Source organism: Amphiprion ocellaris, chromosome 19, assembly GCF_022539595.1.
Source record: "Amphiprion ocellaris isolate individual 3 ecotype Okinawa chromosome 19, ASM2253959v1, whole genome shotgun sequence".
NCBI lineage: Eukaryota > Metazoa > Chordata > Actinopteri > Pomacentridae > Amphiprion > Amphiprion ocellaris.
In genome coordinates, this window is record NC_072784.1 from 5,687,777 (window position 1) to 5,707,725 (window position 19,949).

The 19,949-nt window shown below is 41.1% G+C and overlaps 1 protein-coding gene and 1 long non-coding RNA gene across 3 annotated transcripts; one reads left to right on the forward strand and one right to left on the reverse strand.

The window, feature by feature from the left end:
• Window positions 1-517: 517 nt before the first annotated feature.
• LOC129347577 (uncharacterized) lies at window positions 518-9,404 on the reverse strand. Of its 2 annotated transcripts, XR_008599766.1 has the most exons (4): window positions 8,182-9,404; window positions 6,550-6,809; window positions 2,657-2,790; window positions 518-1,628 (listed from the first exon to the last, which is right to left on the reverse strand). It is a non-coding gene; the product is annotated as an uncharacterized LOC129347577 (long non-coding RNA). The 2 variants fall into 2 exon arrangements; XR_008599765.1 differs by having other exon boundaries at window positions 518-2,790; window positions 8,182-9,403.
• Window positions 9,405-15,517: 6,113 nt separating this feature from the next.
• On the forward strand, window positions 15,518-18,400 carry foxd7 (forkhead box D7). Its single transcript, XM_023269979.3, has one exon. It carries the CDS (start codon window positions 15,823-15,825, stop codon window positions 16,777-16,779), a length of 957 nt encoding a protein of 318 aa, XP_023125747.1. The 5' UTR covers window positions 15,518-15,822; the 3' UTR covers window positions 16,780-18,400.
• Window positions 18,401-19,949: the final 1,549 nt, after the last annotated feature.

Consider the following 19,949-nt stretch of genomic DNA (forward strand, 5'->3'; position numbering starts at 1 on the left):
CAACTGGGGAACCTCAGACATATTGAATAACATAGTCCTACTCTGATTCATTCTCATAACCCTAAATTGCAGAACATTTTTGCTTTTTTTACGCTGATGGTCTTATTTTAATTGGCTATATAATATTGTAGGTACCTGTGCTGTTTTAAATGTGCTCTGTAAGTGTCGAGTAATGTGTGCAGTACTGGCTGAGTTTGTTTTTGTTTTTCTTAAATATAAATGAACCTGATTTGATTTTTGCAGTTCCTGTGAGAACTCCTGACCTGTATTTGCTAGCAAGTGGAAAAAACTTTGACAGTGTAAGTGCTTGGAAATGCTTTAATGTTGGTCACATTGCAGGTTGAAGTTTTAAACTGGGGATAGAGGGGGTTACAGGCATGCAGATGTTGACAGCTGTGTATAGAGCATCTCTAGTCTGGCATCTTTTAAATCACTTAATTTGTGGTATATTTTTTTTCTTGGCTGAGTTTCAGTTTTAACAGATTGTTTAGCTTTATTTTTAATTTCAAATTTACCAGTGTTTTTATTCTGTCCCTTTTTTCCAGTTTCATGTCTGTATTTTAATATCCTGTATAATAGAGGTGGCTGCAATTAGTTCTACTAGTTTCTGCATTAACTGATAATTTTAAATGTCACTCAGTGTTTCTCAGTGTCATCTTTAGGATACAACCCAAAGATGTTCAGTTTACTGTAAAAAATGTGGAAACAAAACAGAATATACGAATATAAGAAGCTGCAGTCACAGAACTTATCTTTTCAAAAATTAATATTAAAGTAGTCAACAGCTAATTATTGTAGCACTACTGTCAACATTAATTAGGTATTCATTTATTAACTATTTACACAGTAATTTCTAACTTCAGTTGCTAATTAGTTGTGCTAAACGAGTCCGATTTGAAAAATTCGTCTTGATTCTCAAAGTTAGCAGTGACCAAATTTGAGCTAAAATTAGGATTAGTTCATAAATGTCCTCTATCTGGCCTTTAAATAGGAACTTTTTTGAATGACGTTTGGTTTGAAAGTTTATTCTAGCACTGCCCCCCCTGGCTTATAATAGGGAATTCTAATAAAGAATATCTGCTTAGCTTTCAGGAAGGGCTGGTGATGGTCACACACACGCACTAAATATTAAAATATTTGGCTGCAAGACTAAAATATGCATCAATCTCATACAATGTTGACACCTCTTTTGTGGAGTTAAACAATGAGAACAAATGCAGACAAAAAAAAGTTCATTCTAGACCTGCAGCTTACTACTTTCAGTGATTAAATTTTTATTTTTTTTTAAAATAATCAATTAGCTATTTAGGCTCTAAAATGTCAGGAAATGCTTTCAAAAAGACAGATCATTGCATTGTAAAGCAGTTTTAATTCCATCTTCAGAGCTTTTTAAGACCTCACATGAACTTCTAGTCAAAAAGAAAGACCAAGCATGTCAGAATCAGTTGTAAAAATAAATTTCATCCTAGAGCATTTTCCTTTCTAAATAAATGGTGCTTCACAAACTGGTTTCGTTGGGCGAGGTCATCTCTGAGCTGCAGAGAATGAGGTCAACAGAGTCGACTCGTATCATAAGATGGCAAGGCTTTTCTCCTTCCCCCTTCTCTGTCTTCAATGATGGCCGAGCTCTAAGAAACTCAAAGAAAAAAAATCAAAACACAATGATCATGCCACAGTTGTGCGGTTTTCAAAACCAGACAAGGATCCATCTGGTTTTGTGAATCAGCTGATTGTGTGATTGGAATGTCAAACAGCCGATTCTGACATGTGTTGGGGATAATTTTAAGGACAGACTTTGCTGAGGAAGAGCAATATAAAAGCCATTTAATCTAAAAATCCTGAGTGTTTAGTTGAACTGCAGGCTTTGTTTACATGGCAGATAAGAGACGGGAAAATAAAACCAACAGGATCAATAAAATAATGCAGCAGGGCTCAGATTGTATAATATATCTATAAAGTGATGTGCAGAGTAGAGCTAAACAGCAGACTTTTAGGGATTGCAAAAATGTAGTTTAATATCTGTAGTATAATTTGGCACAACAACCCCCAAAGAGACTAAGATAAACAAGGCATGTAATGACTAAAACGTGGAGATTCAAAATTACGAGAGAACTTTCTCAAAGACCTAAAACAAGATAGAAGTGACAAATGAAAGCAATGCAATACAAACGGTAATTGGTTAGATAACTTGGTATGTAGAGCCACCATGTTCTTGTTTTTGATAACGTGGAAACTTTGAAAATGTTGGTTATACCAGTGTTTTTTTTTCTTATTGCACAAAAGAAATCTCCAAGTTCTCTGCACTTCTGATAATTGAGGTGCTGGCTATGTTTATGTAAATCATGAAGCAAATTGTGTTCTAGTATTTTTTTGTTTTTCTCATGTTGGCCTGCTGCAGGTCATCAGGCTTTTGGACTGTAGTGTTTGAATGAAAATCACATGAAACTTGAACTGACGATGGGACAATTAACAAGCGCTACAACTTGCAGGACGTGTCCACTGGACTCTTCCCGATTGTTGCATCATCTCTGGCAAGTGATGGACGTTCTGGCCAATGTTTGAATCTTGTGTGAACTTATTGCATGTTAATGACCTGGAATTTTGCTTTAGCTGAGATGACCCTAGGTTTAGTGTCCTAAAAGTGGGATGGACTCACTTCAGAGGCTGGATGAGGAGAGGAACCGGGCCTGGTTGAAGAGCTGTAGGACAGACGACATCGTTGGAGGACTTGATCTGAGGTCTGCTGATGGATGAAGATGGAGGACGTGGGACGCTGCCACTCGGAAGATGCTGAGGAGGAAGACGAAGGACTGATGACGCCTCTGTGACCCACTGATCTCTACAGGTTAGTTTCTAACCCTTTCACACTGATCTATTTATTTAATTTCTGCTTGGATTCATACAGTTTTCTGTTTGGTTCAGATGTCCGTTCTCGGGAAAGAAGACCTGCCTGATCTGACTGCATCCCCTTGATCGACTAGTGCAACTCCTTACTGGCAGGCCTCCCTGCATGCACGGTCAAACCTCTGGAGATGATCCAGAACGCAGCAGCACGTTTGGTTTTCAACCAACCAAAATAGCCCTTTACCCTGCTGTTCTGATCACTTCACTGGCTTCCAGTTGCTGCCCGCATCAAATTCTAACATGACACTTGCTTTCAAAATTACAATAAATTGCCCCCGCCTACTTGAACTCTATCATTTGTTTTGACTATTTTGATTTGATTGTGGCTTTTTTTTTTCTCACGTCCAAAAGAAAAATGTATATTTCGGTCTACACTCGCACAACAAGACACCTGACAGAACCACAACAGAGCCGGTCAATATCTAGACTTTCCTCTTTTGTGGTTCCCTGCTGGTGGAATGAGTTACCATCTGCAGAATTCTCGATCTCTAAGAAATGCTGAAAAACCCAGCTCTTCACTGAACACCTTTGCACTTGACAGACTGCAAAAAGGAAGAAAAAATCCTATTACCTACCGCATTGCCTGTCGGCACCACTGTCCTAGTATCACACTTGAACTTGTTTTATGGTTCTTATCCAGGGTGTTTTGTCCTGACTAGATCCTTGCTTGCGTTGTATCTCTCAGATGTGTGTCACTTAGCATAAAAGCTAAATGAAATTGTGGAATCTCCACATCTCTGATCCCTCAATGTCACACAAGTCGCTTAGGAATTTTCTGGCACATGCTAAGAAAGTGTAAACATTTGTCATGATTGGCGAGATTAGCTATAGAGACCAAAAGCATCTTTAGTGCCAGGCTGTAAACATGTTTATTTCTGCTGTAAAGTTGGACATTTTAACCTGGAGGTCAATGAGGACTGATCCACTTTAGGAGCCTCAAGTGGCCATGTGTTTTGTGGCACTTTGGTATTAGTTTTACCTCACATCCCCAGTGGCTGTCACTTAGGTCTGAAAAATCATATTAAAATAATTGTGATCTATCACGAGAAACTAACAAACCAGAGAATGGGGAAAACAGTGGCCAGCTAGTTTGCATTTTTCATCTTCCTTTCAAACTCTCTGTATCATTTGGTGTGCTACATTGACTATAATAATGAATTTCTCTAAGTTTAAACATTGGTTGAGTTGATTGTTGACATGTTAAGGCAAAATGTTACATTAATTACAAGTATTAGTCTAAAGCAAGACTAGTATGCAATCAACACATCCACTGTGTAGGATTTCTTCCTTACGGGTGCAACTGATAAATCTACTACTGTTTAAAATGTAGGAACCAGTTTGAAAGCATTTCTGGGGCTTTTGATGGTAAATCTATGGTAAACTACATATGTAGTAATGGCAGCTTGACAAGCATAGCAACAGCTTACTGACAGGTTCATTGCCAAACAAATTATACATAAAGACACATTATGTTGTACATGTTTAAATCTAACTACAGGAATTGGAGCTTTGCTATTGAATTGAGGGAAGAAATCTTCTACAGCTGTTTCCTCTCCACTGTGCAGTTATTTACACAAGTCTTTCAGCAAGATGCCTTTAGACTCAACCAATCGTGAGCATTCTGCATGAGTTGCATCTTACATTGTCCATGTAATGTGTAACTCCTTCCATGGATGATGCTTCGGTTCAATAGTGTACATTTGTATTTAGCCGTGAGCAGAATGAAAAACTAGATTAGAAATAACGCTCAATGGCATTTCATTAATTATCTTTATACTGACTTTGCCTCTGGAACCAGGAAGAGCAGTTCTGCAAGCTGTCATGTTGAAGAGGTGTGCCTGAGGCTGTAATACAAAAAAAACTTACTTTTTAATCTGTCTACATCTAAAACAAGAGCCAGTATTGCAAAAAGTGGATGAAACAGTAGGTCTGTGTGCATTAAAATGAGCTGGAAATGGTTGCACCTACCTGGTTGCATGCATATTATGCTTACAGTATGTAATTTCTCCCACTGGAGGTCTATAAATCAAAACAAACGATAGTATGAAGTTGTGTGGGTTCATGGGAGTTGTCTTCACCAGCATTGGTGATGAAAATCTGTGATGTAAATATAGACGGTGTATAAATGTAGCCTCAGTCTACTAAAATGAAGCCAACACCCAAGTAACTTAAATGTGCATTATTTCTAAGAGCCAGCAGAGGACCAAATCTTTGGTTGCAAAAAGAAGTCCGTTTAGAAGTCTATAAGCAAATAAAACCACTTCTCCCTCGATTTATTACCTTAGTAAACATTTTCTGAGTGAATTGATAGTCTCTATTGTTGGTTTATAACTACAGAAAGTGACTGTCTATACAGCGCCTGTAGCTAACGTGTTGAATTTAATAGTGAGATAGCCCAGTGCTGGTATTTGTTGTAGGAACATTGACTGTATAGAAAGATAGACGTCACCTATGGGTTACCTGAACAATAGTTTTTAAGCTCAGTTTGGTGGATCCAGCCATTACAAACTTGATAGATCATGACTGTACTCATCTGTGTGGCCATGCCCTTAATTATACGTAACTTTAAGCCTTAGTACAATTCAAACAGATGAGTTGTATAAAAATTCATCTGCAGCATATTTACCATGATTGGCCAGGTTAGCTACAGAGACCAAAACAATTTTTAGTGCCAGACTGTAAACATGTTTATTTCAGCTGTAAAGTTGGACATTTTAACATGGAGCTCGATGAGGATTGACTCGCTTTAGGAGCCAGCCTCAAGTGACCATTTGTTGTTTTTTGGCGCTTTGGTATTGGTTTTACCTCTCATCCCCAGTGGTTGACACTTAGGTCAGAACAATCATAATAAAATAATCAAGAACCATCATGACGCTACGAATTAATTACCAACAGTACAGTCAGGAGTAGGAGAGTATTACCCAGCCTCATTTTCAAAGCAAGCCACATTCATGCTTTGTTGTTATATGGCGCTACAGGGAGCTAAAGAAAGACCAGTATGCAATCAACACATCCACTGTGTAGGATTTCTTCCTTATGGATGCAACTGATAAGTCTACTGCTGTTTAAAATATAGGGACCAAAATTTTAAAGCATTTTTGGGAGTTACGATGGTAAATCTATGGTAAACTACATATGTACTGTGCAGTAATAGCAGCTTGACAAGCATAGCAACAGCTTACTGACCGGTTCATTGCCAAACAAATTGTACATAATGACACATTGTGGTACCTACAGGAATTGAAGCTTTGCCGTTGAATCGGAGTGAAGAAATCTGCCAGAGGAGCCGTTTCCTCTCCATTGTGCAGTTATTTACATAAATCTTTCAGCAAGATGCCTTTAGACTCAGTCGTTCATGAGCATTCTGCCTGAGTTGTACCTTACATCGTCCATATAATGTCCAAATCCTGCCATGGACGATGCTTCTGTGCAATACTGTACATCTAGATCTGTATGAATTTAGCTGAGCAGGATGAAAACTGGATCCGTCATCCTGAATGTCCTACACATTTCCAGAGCAGAACAGTTTCCTTCCAACAAAAACACATGTTCAAGACATTAACTGTGGAAAAACCAGCAGAGTGGGCACAAGTACATATGAAACAAATGCAAACGGTTGTGTATCTCAATCCATCCACTCCCCACCTGTGTTTTAGCGGCTGTTCTGCTACTACACAAGGATGTCAGGAAGGTCACGGGCCTGCAAAACATGTGGAAGCTCAGAGAGGCCAGGTGGGTTTGCTGATGGGATGCCAGTGGAGGAATGTATTTGTCAGCGTTGAACTTGTCTGCTGGGAATCACCCCTGGAATGTGTTGGCGTTCACAGCTGAAGGTGTTGGGATCAGTTGGCCGTTGTGGGCCATGTCTGAAAGAATGCTGGTGTCATGTATCCTGCAGTACAAATCTAAAATGGGAGTCGATTTTAGAGAGAGACATTAATTGGTCAGTTAGTCTCAATTCAGACAGAATTCAGGAAGTATGTTTATCCAATGTCTTAAATTGTGTACAAAGTAAACAGAATATTAGGAATTTCATGTTTTCTTTTCAGACCTCATCATTTTTGTATTTACACCCTCACCAAAATACCTTGGGCCTAAAAACAAAATTTTAAACTCAGCAAAAGTATTTTAAAGAACATAGTTTGGGGTCCCAAATAACAAGAAGAAAACTGAGATGTGTGGTGCAAGTATGCTTAAAATTAGCTTTGCTGATGGTTTTGTTTTAAAATAAGAATTGTAGTGTATTTATTAGTTATTTTTTCATTCATTTAGTAGCTGGAAGTAACAGCAAATTCAAAATAAAAGAAAAAATTAAAGCTGCAAGCAGTGTTCATCAGGTCGTCGCATCCTTGCTGGTCAGTGAATCCAAGCATGTCCATCAGGTGGCGCTGCGACTGAATGCATTTCGGCCTATGGATGTGATGAAGGTCGGACTCTGATCACACATAAAGTTTCAGGCAGATTGGAGTACGTACAGGATAGTTAGACAGCATTTCCTGTCCATCCACTAGGTGGTGCTATCTCATTGTATTTTGACCTATGGATATGATGAGGGCTGCACTCTGATCACACATGTAAAGTTTGAGACAGATTGGAGCATGTACAGGCTAGATATACAGCACTTCCTGTTTCATGGCATAACGTCAAAATACCAGGGGCTGACATTTCCACGCCCTCGGGCTTTTGTGGAGAATTTTCATAGCTTTTGATCACCCATGGCTGGTGTACATCCTGGCCAAATCTGAGCTCTGTTTGAGTTTATAGCTCTTGAAAAATGTGCAAAAATTGGTCGAATCGTCCAAAATATGACACATAATTGAAAATGGCTGTCAAGTCCACCTCTCTTTCCCTCCAAAGGACACGAGGACAACTCAATTCAAATTTCCAACTCAAACTTTTATTTTCCTTTTAGTTGGTGGGTCATGATATTTCAATAGGTTGTAAACCTTTAAAGACAGAGAAACAAAGTTCACACCATCAAAACACAGAACCAAAAAGTTGACATATTACCCACTTAACCATTTAAATGAATCAATCACTTAAACCTTTTTAAAGCAAATAAAGAACAACCAACATTTTAGTAAAGTTTAGTAAAGTTTTAACATTTAACAGAACATATATATTTTCTATATTTTACTTTACTCAAACTCAAAATGAAACATCCTTATTCAAACTCATTTGACATAAAAATGGAGTAAATGCTGCAGGCTTTTATTAACCAATCACACAGTGAGCAGTTAACATAAACTTGGCCATATCAAGAAACATTTCACCAACCTTTGGACTGAATCCATGAGTGGACCTGGATCTTCTTTGTTCTTTCTTTGTGTCTCTCTTCTGAAGATTGTTTGCCTGACTGACTGAGCTTCCCCCAGTCCTTCCCAGGTGCTCTGAATCAGTGATCACTGATCAGGTGTCAAGCACCAGGTGTCGGGTACCACCTTGCTGCTACCAGTGCATTCTGGGAAGTGTAGTATTTAGGTCCCATGTCCTGAGATTCAGCTCAACAATGGCCCAACTTCCTGTTGGGTATTGGGTATGGTTGTCAATTACATGTTTGTGCAGCTTAATGAGTTACATATGCCTACCAAATTTCATAACTGTAGGTGATGCCTACTGGGTCCTGGTGCATGTGCAAAGTTTCATACATTTTCAAGTATTTTAGGTCACCAAATTTGAGTTTCAAAAAATAGGAAAATAATTCACAATCAGGTTTCAGTAAGACGCCAAAAAATAAAATCCCTACATGCACAAGTGAGCATGTGTGTCTCCCTGTCAGACGAGTGTTGATGGATCATGAAGGGGCCTGTGCAGGAGGGACATGAGGCCCTCAGTGTAGCAGCCTATCCTCTAAATACACACCTCAGGGCCCCGGGGGTCGTGACCTCCGGGTGTTCAGGGACCAGCTGCTGCGTGAGGCCTGTCTGCTCACGAGACAGCAGCGAGGTCGGTGCATGAGAACGAACCACTTGCTTCGGGCGTCAGCGAAAGATTTACTGTCGTCCTTTTATGTCCCACCAGCAGCTCTGACAAGTGTTCGGCTTCCTCGTCGAGAGACATTTGAAAACATCTTAACGGTTCCTTTTCTTTCTCACAGCTGTTTGGGAAACTGTGCACAGGGAGTTTTTCTGTCCCAAAGTTCAGTCTAAGCAAACCATCTCGTGTTTTTCAAAGATTATCAAAACCAGGTGGTCTGTTCCCACTGGCCTCAGAGGTTTCTCACAACTAAACTCTGCAAAGCCTCTTGAAAGAGAGTGTGTGGCTGCAGCTCTGTTGGGTGTGTTTATACACTGGATTCTGCAGTATCATTGCCCAAACTCTCTACCATCTGCCCGATGACGCCACAGACCCCTGCAGCTGAGATCTTGTCTTTTTATTCCATCTCTCAGGAGGGTTTTGTCCAAACAAACTCTCCTCATGCATTTTGGGTGAAATGCTTGTGTGTCCCTTTTAGACAGGCTGCAACATGTTGTCAGAGCGATGCCAGTCAGGATGATGACAGTGGAAGATTAGCATCTCATCTGAGGAGGAAAGAACAAGTGAAAAAGTTTGAGCAGAAGTCTGTTGTGCACGTACGCTACAGTTCAAAAGTTTGAGGTCACTTAGAAATGTCCTCATGTTTGAAAGAAAAGCAGTTTTTTTTTTTTTCAATGAAGATTACATTAAATGAATCAGAAATCCAGTCTAGACATTGTTAATGTGGTAAATGAGTATTCTGGTTGGAAATGTTTAATGGAATATCTCCATAGGGGTACAGAGGAACATTTCCAGCAACCATCACTCCTGTGTTCTAATGCTACATTGTGTTAGCTAATGGGGTTGAAAGGCTCATTGATGATTAGAAAACCCTTGTGCAGTTATGTTAGCACGTGAATGAAAGTAGTAATAATACATTTTATTTGTAAGCGCCTTTCTTGACACCCAAGGTCACTTTACAGGACAAACAAATACAACAGAACAGATAAAAACCATACAAAGATTTAAAAAAGCATACATAAAGATAAAAACCATACATAAAGAAAGAGGCAGTTAGAGAGAATACTCCTGAACAGGTGAGTTTTTAGTCCGGATTTGAAGAGAGGCAGAGAGTCAATATTTTGAATGTCCGGTGGGAGTGAGTTCCAGAGTTTGGGAGCAGAACGGCTGAAAGCCCTGCTCCCCGTGGTGCTGAGGTGAATGAAGATCTGAGAGAGTGGGTGGAGGAGGCGATGTGAAGGAGATCAGACAGATGGGGAGGGACGAGGTTGTGGATGACCTTGAATGTATACAGGAGGATTTTGAAACCTATTCTGGATTTGCTAGGGAGCCAGTGGAGTTGGTGTAGGATGGAGGTGATGTGATGAAATGAGGGTTTTGGAGATGATGCGAGCAGCTGAGTTCTGGACCAGGTGAAGCTTATGGAGGGATTTGTGAGGGAGACCAAAGAGGAGAGAATTACAGTAGTAAATGCGGGAAATGACGAGGCTGTGGACCAGGATAGAGGTCGTATGGGGGGTGAGGGAGGAACGGAGATGGAACTATGCAGACCGGGTGATGTTACCAATATGTGATTGAAAGGAGAGTAAGGAATCGAGGAAAAGTGTGTTTCCATGCAAAACATGAAATTGCCTGGGTGACCCCAAACTTCTGAGCGGTAGTGTACATTTGCACTGCTGCAGTCAGACTAAAATTGTTCCAGTATATCTCTCCATCAGCCTCTATGGGACTGTGACGGCAGCCAGCCAGGCAGGAGAAACCCACCAAACAGCCTCCTGTGACTTCCCATTACACCCTAATAGCTTGCTAGTCACACCAGCCAGCGCCCTGACCTCTGACGATCAGTCAACATGGTACACGCTGAGCTTTAAAACACAACATCTGCATTCCTTCCATCCTCCGGCCTCTTCTCACAGCAGCCCGGGGGCGAACACGACACTGCAGACAAACCGCTGCTGTCGGTCCCAATTGAGAATAATGTTGGTAATATCAGCAATGTGTTCCACAGGCATTTTGGCTCGGTGCTGGAGTTTTCTGAGTCAGAGCGAGCAGAAAAGAATGCTCAGTTAGGTCAGCAGAGCCCTGATGCATTCTGACACTCGGACCAAAGTGTAAAGTAGCTGTTACTATCCACAAGGAAGCCACATTACCTGACAGGATTATGATGTCAAAGAGAATTACAGGTGACTTTTATGCAAATCCTGAACCGAACCCTTAAGGTGCACAAGTAAGTACGTGTTTGGGTGAATGTTTCGTGTGAACAAGTTTCAAAAACTTGTGAACTGATGTGTTTAAAAATTTCCTTGGAAGCCAGAAAGTCATTGTTGGCGTAAGAGCGCCCTCTGTTGGAAAAGTCAAGGAAGGTTAATCAGTGAAACCAAACATTTTCCAGAGGCTGCGTTCAGTCACATCATGAACCGATTAAATATAATAGTGATCATCCTGCTTCTCCTTCCTTATCAGATATCTTTAATTTGTCTTTATCCAGAATTATCTGCATCAGCATATCAGGATGGATTGAACTGAAGTTATATATATAAATGTTATTTCATCTTGTCTTCACAAAGACTGTGGGACCCTGTAGTTAGTCTGTACACACCCCAGCTGTGACATTAGAGGCTGAATACTTAGAAAAACACTATTTACATGAGATAAACACAGGCTACAGTTTCCCCATAAAACCTACTGATTCACTCACTCAGTGTAAAATATACTTAGAGTACATTTACTAGTTAGTTAAACCAGTAAAATGTTTCGCCGAGTCCTGATGTCTTGATCGTTAGTTTAAAAAAAATGACAGCAGACATTCTAGCTTGTCATTGCATGTCCAATGGCTGGGTTCCATTTAGGTGTTCGAGCAGAAGCAGCACTGCACTAACAATACCAGGACACTTTCACACCTAAATGAATGTCTTTAAGGTTCTTCTCTACTTTAAAATATGTGATTATCAGTAGTCAATTACCATTTGAACTTGATTATTTGAAAAAAGAACTCTAAATTTTTCTCAGACTGTTTTATTTGTGTTACTGCTTTCTTCATGAGGAACAGTTCAGATTATCTTAACAGGCTTGAAGTGGCTATTTTCATCAATAGTCACTGGACAGTTCTGTTAGCTTTTAAATGATGCTTCCATTGAATGAAATGTTCAGATCTGTGTCTTTATTAGAGCTGCATAATTTAATCAAATATTCAAATACACCTATTAGCAATCTTTCAGTTATTTCCCTTATGAAGTTTTACACTGCTGGGTGCTGAGCAGGTAGCGTAGGGTGATTTTGTTTGTGCTTTCAGGAGGCATCCTGATCAGATAACCAAACCACATCAGCTGGTCTCTCTTAACTTGAAGGAGCAGTGTTTTTTTTTTCCTTCATACTTCTTATTGTCCAACTTCCTCACCCAATCTTTAAGACTGATCCAAGCCATCCTATAGAAGAAACTCACTGTAACCACAGTCTCATTGTTTCATGACCAGAGGTGAGAGTCAGAACATAGACTGACTGGAAATATAAGAACTTTGCCTTCCAGCTGAGGTCCTTCTTCACCATGACAATTTGGTAAAACACCTGCATTACTGCTGATGATGCACTGAACTGTCCATCTCATGCTCTATTTTACTGTGAACAAAAGTCTGAGATGCTTCAACTCCTTCACTTGGGGAAGCCAATGACCTCTAACCCACAGAAAGCAGTTTCTGGCAAAGAACCATGGCTTTAGAGTTGGAGGTGCTGACACAAGGTGACTCGGTGTATGCGAGTAGAGACTGGATTCATGAATGTTATCATGAAAACAAGCATCCATGACTTTAATTTAACACATATTGAAGACACGTAGATTCTGATTATTTTCTGCAAACTACAAAAAACAAAAATCTTTAGATAGTGTACCTCTGGTTTTTCTCTTTATGCACAAGGCATCCAAGTCCAAAAACTAAAATTCAAAGGTTCTAGTGTGGTCTGACAATAACAAAATAAAAAATTTGGATTGCATTAACTCGAAATTTAACAGACGTTCCACATTCACATTTCAAGTAGGCGCTATTTTTTTCCTCCTGAACTCCTCTTTCCACCACAAGATGTCGCCATACAGTCCGATCACCGTGTCGGATCGTCCTGTGATTGATGGGACTGGAGATGTGTCATCCCTCGTAAATGGATCCAGACATCACAGTAATGACTGAGCAGAGCAGTCAGACACAAGAGCACAATGAGATGATGAGATGCAGAGAAGCGGCTGCATCACTTTCTCTGTTCTGGAGCCGTTTGTCAGCTCATAAATACTGTGTTAATGACCAGTTCAGCTCGTGAAATTTACACTTGCATCCTCCCCTGCACTGTGTGTGTGTGTGTGTGTGTGTGTGTGTGTGTGTGTGTGTGTGTGTGTGTGTGTGTGTGTGTGTGTGTGTGTGTGTGTGTGTGTGTGTGTGTGTTTGGCTAAGCACCTCTGACTTTTTTTTACTTCGTGTACTTATGATTCATGATACCTTAAATTACACGTTATATTAATGTCAACCGCCCCTGCCAAGATTTTAAGGGAATCAAGATGAGAGAGGGGGGCATTGTGCGAAAACAACCTCCGCTCTTTGAAGCTGTTTCAACCTCTCCCAATGAAAAACACACTCGGGTTTTCTTTATCACTCCCAGAATCGTGGAGGCCTCGGAGTTTTCACAGAGATAAGAAAACATTTTAACTGAAGTAGCCCGTTAGAGCTTCATCTAACCCCGATTCTGACCTGCGCGTATGGAGCGCTCATTTATCCCGAATGATCCAGAGAGATCCCCCAGGCCGAGTCACTTCCTGCCAAATGATGTTATTACTGCGGGTCCTTGGTGGCTGCTGCTTTCCCCACTTACTCATCTGAGCAAATGGGATCCGCACAATGGCCGGTTTTGTCAGATAGCAGGTTTGTTTTCGATTCAGATGTGCGCGTAATGGATAAAAAGGAGGCTTTGTCGATCTCTTGAGCGCTTCCACATTTTGCTATTTTATTAAAAAGAAGAGAAGAAAGCACCATGGAGCGTGTTTAATGTTGCGTGGCTTATATGATGGCATGGTTCCTATACAATTACGAGAAATAAAAAAAGAAAGCTACAGGTCATATTTTGTAAAATTGCGCACAGGACACTTACGCACGTCTGTCTCGTCCATCACGGGTCCCCAAGAAACGACTCCAGCGCGTAAAAAGTTTGGGAACCTTAGATCCTCAGTGCCATACCTTGAGTTTTTCTAGTGATTTGACGCTCCTGCTCTCGCCTTATTGAAACCACACAACGCGCGCAGACCTGTTTCCAATCTGAAGACATGCGTGATGAATTTGGGAAATCATCTGCAGCTTTTGCTGGTACCGTATAGCCCACCCAGTCCGGACCCATGCAGTCCCCCCTCTGCCCCGAGGTATCAATACGATTAGAGGCAGGAAATGTGGGAATCCCCAACAAAGGGCTCCATCATTAAACACAAACAACCAGAGGCCTCCCAACAATACCAAAAGCGCCCTCCTCTCCTCACTTCTCTTTTATGTCTGCGCAAGTGGAAATCTATTACTTTCATCCCAATATCAGCGTCCTGCTCTCAGTTGCCCATTATTAAAGTAGATAATCTGACGGGGTTACGCTGGACTTTGATAGGTTTGTGCTCAAATGAAGAACAGAGGGTGTCGAGTTTCTGCCACAGAAATCTCAGGTTGTGCAGACTGCAGATCAAATATTATTTCTTTCTCCATTTCACACATGGTGATATTTATCAACGTGTCCCAGAGTTTTTGTTTTTTTTTAAAGGCACACTGTTCCCTCTTATCAATGTTTCCAATGCATGCAGGCAACAAATTATTATTTTCACAGCAGAACAAAATCAGTCATTCCAGTTTTATCCTGTGTTGTACGTCTGAAAACGTGTAATTGTGAGTCAAGTGTGCGCATAAAGTGCGGGTCCGGGAGTCTTGGAGGGGGATTAAGGCTTAAGTCCCTGCCTCACGTAGAGAAGTGTTTGGGGATTTTCCCCCCTCGCTCTGTAAATTCAGAATGGTGATCTGATGTCTCCAAAGCGTCAGTCAGCTTATTCCACAATCAAAAATGTGTTTTTTAATTTTATAGCCACCTTCTATCAGCGCTGCACATTCAAATGCACAGATTTTCCTCCTGTTTTACGGTTTATATGAAACGTGAAAAGTTATTTCAAAAACAGATTTTAGATTTTTTTTGTTTTTATTTTTATGCAGTCTCTTCAAGATAAGTGCTTTAAAAACGTGAAAATTTTTGGTAAATAAAAATATTAACGATAACAGATCATGAATAACCGCGTAAAAGTTGCTGAGCGCGTAGTTCCAAAACGATTGTGAAATAATTTTTGACGTAAACCAACCTCTTGCGACTTAATTTTAATCATAATTTTACAACAATTTCAACGCCACTCAGACGCGAACCCTCTGAGAGAGTCGGTTTATACATTTCCAGAACAGTCTCCTCTGATTTCTTGAATGGATCTCTGATGTCCGCGTCGACCTGGCACTGATGCTGCTGATGAGAATGCGCCGTGTGGTTCAGGCCTTCTCGGTATGGCACCCTTTGCGACGTTTTCATTGGTCAGGATCCTTTTCCTCGTGCCTCACCGTGACATCACATCCACCCGAGCCGCAGGAAAGCAACAGAGATTACAGATGATGCTGGACATCTCCGAGGACGCACGCACTTCTACGCTTTACGCACAATCACTCGCCGACCGCTGTTTGCGCTTAAAGGCACCAAAATACAGGATATCCGCGCTGATGCTTTGCGGTTTGGGGAGTTTGTTTTGTGAGAAGTAGGAGCAGGACTTCGCTCGGGGTTTTACTTTTTTGTGAATGGAGATGGGCCGTGCGTAAAGATCTGTTGGTGGCATTTAGCAGAAGAGCTGTCAGTGTCCCACCTGTTGCCAGGTGGTGTTGGCTTCACCCGCGGACATCTACTATGACATTAGGTTTGGAAATCATGGAGGATATTGTAATCGATGTGGTGGGAGAAGGACTCAAAGACAGCGGAGAGGAGCAGCTCTTACCTTTGGATGAGTCGCGCAGCACGGAGACTTCCAGCAGCCAGAGCAAAGAGCGGGACACCTACAGCCCCGTACCGGCGTGTCTTCCGCCTGCTAAAACCAAAGGTCCCGCGTCAGTGAAGCCTCCATACTCATACATCGCTCTGATAACGATGGCCATACTCCAGAGTCCCAAAAAACGCCTCACTCTCAGCGAGATCTGTGACTTTATCAGCCACCGCTTCGTTTATTACCGGGAGAAGTTCCCCGCCTGGCAGAACTCTATCAGACACAATCTGTCGCTTAATGACTGTTTTGTAAAGATGCCCAGAGAGCCTGGAAACCCCGGGAAGGGCAACTACTGGACGCTGGACCCCAACTCCTCCGACATGTTTGAGAACGGGAGTTTCTTGCGGCGGAGGAAGCGCTTCAAGCGGCAGCATTTTCGCTTCGACTCGCTGAAGGAGCAGCACCTGGAGCCCAGCGGGCTGCACGGCTTCCCGCACTCCGCCTACGGGCTCGGCACGGCGGCTCTGCAGCTGCCCAGCCTGGAGATTTACCCCTACCTCCATCACCACGCGCCCTCGCCGTGCGGCCCCGCCACCATCCCACCTGTCAGCAGCATCCTGCCGGCTTTGTCCAGCTTCTTCTCCCGCAGCGCCCTCACAGCCAAGGCTTTCCTCCAGTCGCAGCCGGGCATGGACGGCTTCTCCCCGGCCCAGTGCAGCGCGTACTCCTCTCCCCTGACCTCCAGCGCTGCCTACGCCTCCCCTGCGCTCTTCCACCCGGCGGCGTCTCCGCACTTCCTCAGTTTACACCAGGAGTACCAGAAACTACAGACTCAGCGTGGCACCGCGGCCCTCGCCAAACGCATCCACACCAATAATGAATAATCCCATTAAAAGCGGACTTTGAACTCGTGTTTTCTCAGGTAACAGAGACATTTTAAGCAGAAGCTCCCCGCAGTGAAAAGTGGATCTGCTTTTTAAGAATGTTGTAGATACAAAACTCTCCCTCCTTCCCTCTTTTATTGCAAAAAAATCCTTCAACAGGCGCCTTTTTTATTTGATCATGAATTATCATCTTTTCTTTTAGTATTTAAATGACGAATTTCCTATACCTTTTTCTGGAAAGAAATAAAATTGAGTATTTAAACCTTGCGTTATTTGTATTTTACACAGATCCACGTGGGAATGTGAAGCGTTTTAATTAGTTTATGGATGAGCAAGGAATAATTACCAGAATTATTTTTAAACCTACAGACACTCTATATTTTTCTTTATCTTTGTTTTTTGCCAAATGCTAACTTGGTTTCCATTTTCACTTCTGGATTTTGACTGTTTCTGTGCTAAATTATTTAGCAGGCCTTCATGCGTAAAATGGGAAATCCCTCAAATAAAGCCAAAATAATCTTCATTCAGATGTTCACAAATGTTGGATTGCTGCTGAACTTTGAAAAGAAACAGCCAAAATAACAGAATTTTAAACGATAACGAGGAATAAATTCTCCCTTAGGCCTTTAACCTGCAGTATCTGGGTGGAAAGATGAGCTTCTTTTTTGCATAAAATGACTGATAGAATAAAACCAAAGCAAAGATTATGCTGAAAATGATGTGATTCTGGTAATTATGAGTCACCCAAATGTTTTGTCACTTGAGAGAGAATTGAGAAATTTATTTTAAGGTGAAGAGAAAAAGCAACATCATGCACCATGTTGGAAAAATCCTGGAGCATCAAGGTCAAGTTTTGGTTGGTTGAAGCGGATATTAATGCATTAAATTAGAATGCAGAATAAATAAGAGACATTTAATTGGGATGTTTAGCTCTTAATCCAAAGGCCTATACACCATGTGTGTTTCTGTGTGTGCGTCGCTTTCAAAGCTACAACCCTGAAGATATACATGCCTATAATTGCCATATTTTCCAAGGCCACACACACACACACACGATCACTCACACACATCTTGAAAATCTGTACAGCACATTTTCATGTCAAATAATCATACACCCGCTTTCTGCTCATTTACCTTCCAAAAGTTCTCAGAAAAAAAGGGGAAAAAAATCCCATAATTCATTTTATTATAGTTGAGTTCAGCCAAAACTATGTTGCTTTGTGCTCATTATGATGTTATTGTGTATTTGGCGACATTTTTTTTTAAAAATATTTTTTTAGAAAATATGCATCCTAAAAAGTTGAATTTGAGTGTCACAATGATTTTTTGAATTAACATTTTTGCCATATAAATAAGTCTAAATAACTAGAAGGAAAAATTCTCTTTCAGAAATTCCCCTTTAAAAATGCTTCAGGATATATATTTTATATAAAAAATGTTTGTTGCTCATAAATTATCATAAAATGCTTGTTTATATTTTATTACATTTTTTTCAGTTTCCTACCCAGTGTCTACATTTCATGATATTTAAAATCTGAATTCAACCATAATGTAATCCTAAAGCAAATCAGTTCGTCTTTTTTTGCTTAAATAAACATAGTGCAACACACACACACACACACACACACAGAAAACAAAAAAAAAAATCAGGAAACAAATATGCCAAATCTACCCAAAAACCTCCCGCTGAATTTCCCCACGTTGCCAATTCAGAATATGTGATTTATTTCTCCTTTCTTTTGCATTTAAATCCACACAACGCTGCTCTCTAGTGAGACTGACAGTAGTAAAATAATTCTAGCTTTCAGAGCATGGAAGTATTTATTTAATTCTATTCTGGGTCTGGTTTAGATGGATTACCATGCTGAAGCTCTTGGACGGGGCTGATGGATCACACCGCACGCTTTAGGCCTTTAGCAGGCTTTGGCACCCAGTGAGGGACTGAAACAAATAAAAAGATTGTTACCTGATGGGGAGCTGCTAAATTGCCCACTGCTGAATGAAGAGCACACATTCTCGCGGAGAATCTTCCTTTTTCTTTGCTTCATTCAAGGAAGTTTTACACACTCGCCCCAGTTTTGTATGCTGGAATTTAATTCAATTTGTACTGAGGTTTTCCCTCTTCTTTTTCCCCTCCTCCTCTCAACCAAATGTCTAATATTTGTACTGCTAATCTTAAACAGAGTGGCAGGAGCTGTGGTTGAAGTGATCGAACACAAGATTCATATCACACACCGCAGCACTTCTGTTAGTAGATCCTATCTGATTAGAAACCCAAATATACAGATGAATTTTCATTTAGCTCCTTTGCTTTGCTTTTAATCATTTAATCTGAGCTGAATTTGCATGAAACGTAAAAATCTGAGAGTCTTGCATGCACCTATATGTCACCTGTGTGTATATATAACAGGCAATGAGTCTCTCACACACACACACACATGCACAGTGATGGTAAAAATTCACCAGAAGAAAAATCTTTTTAGTGTAATGAGCTTGCTCTGCTGGTGGGGAGCCAAGAGAAGAAAAACTGAAGCAGACAAACACTGTCTCAGAGACTGATTGGCAGGCAGGGAGGGAAGTCGGGGTCATTCTTTTGGGTGGGTGGGTGGGGGTGGGGGGGGTGGGGGGGTGGGGTGGGGGGAGCAGCCGGTGCACCTGATAAAATAAGCAAGTCAGACACTACAGGCTTATGTGTGTGTAGCTGCGACTGCACATCAGTTTTCCATCCTGAAGGAGGTAAAAGTTGCCAACGCACCGCTTAAACTCTTTCTACTTTCCTTTTTTTCCCCCCTTTGTGCGTCATTAAGTGTGACAGGGTTTATTAAATCTTCACTTGTAGTTCAAGTGAACGACTATTTCTTAATCATTAGCAGCCAGATTTTCCTGTTTTCAGCCACGCTTCTTTTTTTTTTTTAAATATCCTTTCCTGTTACAATTTCATCTGCAGAGTCATTCAGAGTCTGAAACAAGGGGATTGAGTTTCACACTGAATATGTCACCACAGAGGACTGGAATCAGTGTCATATTAGGACGATATATCGCATAAGTGGATGTGATGGATGTACATTTATGTGACAGCGTGTCAACGGTGCGTACCATGTTGCTCACTTCCACACGGATGAGCACTTAGGTGTTATCTTAGCTCCTATCTGCCCTCTGATGTGGAGGTC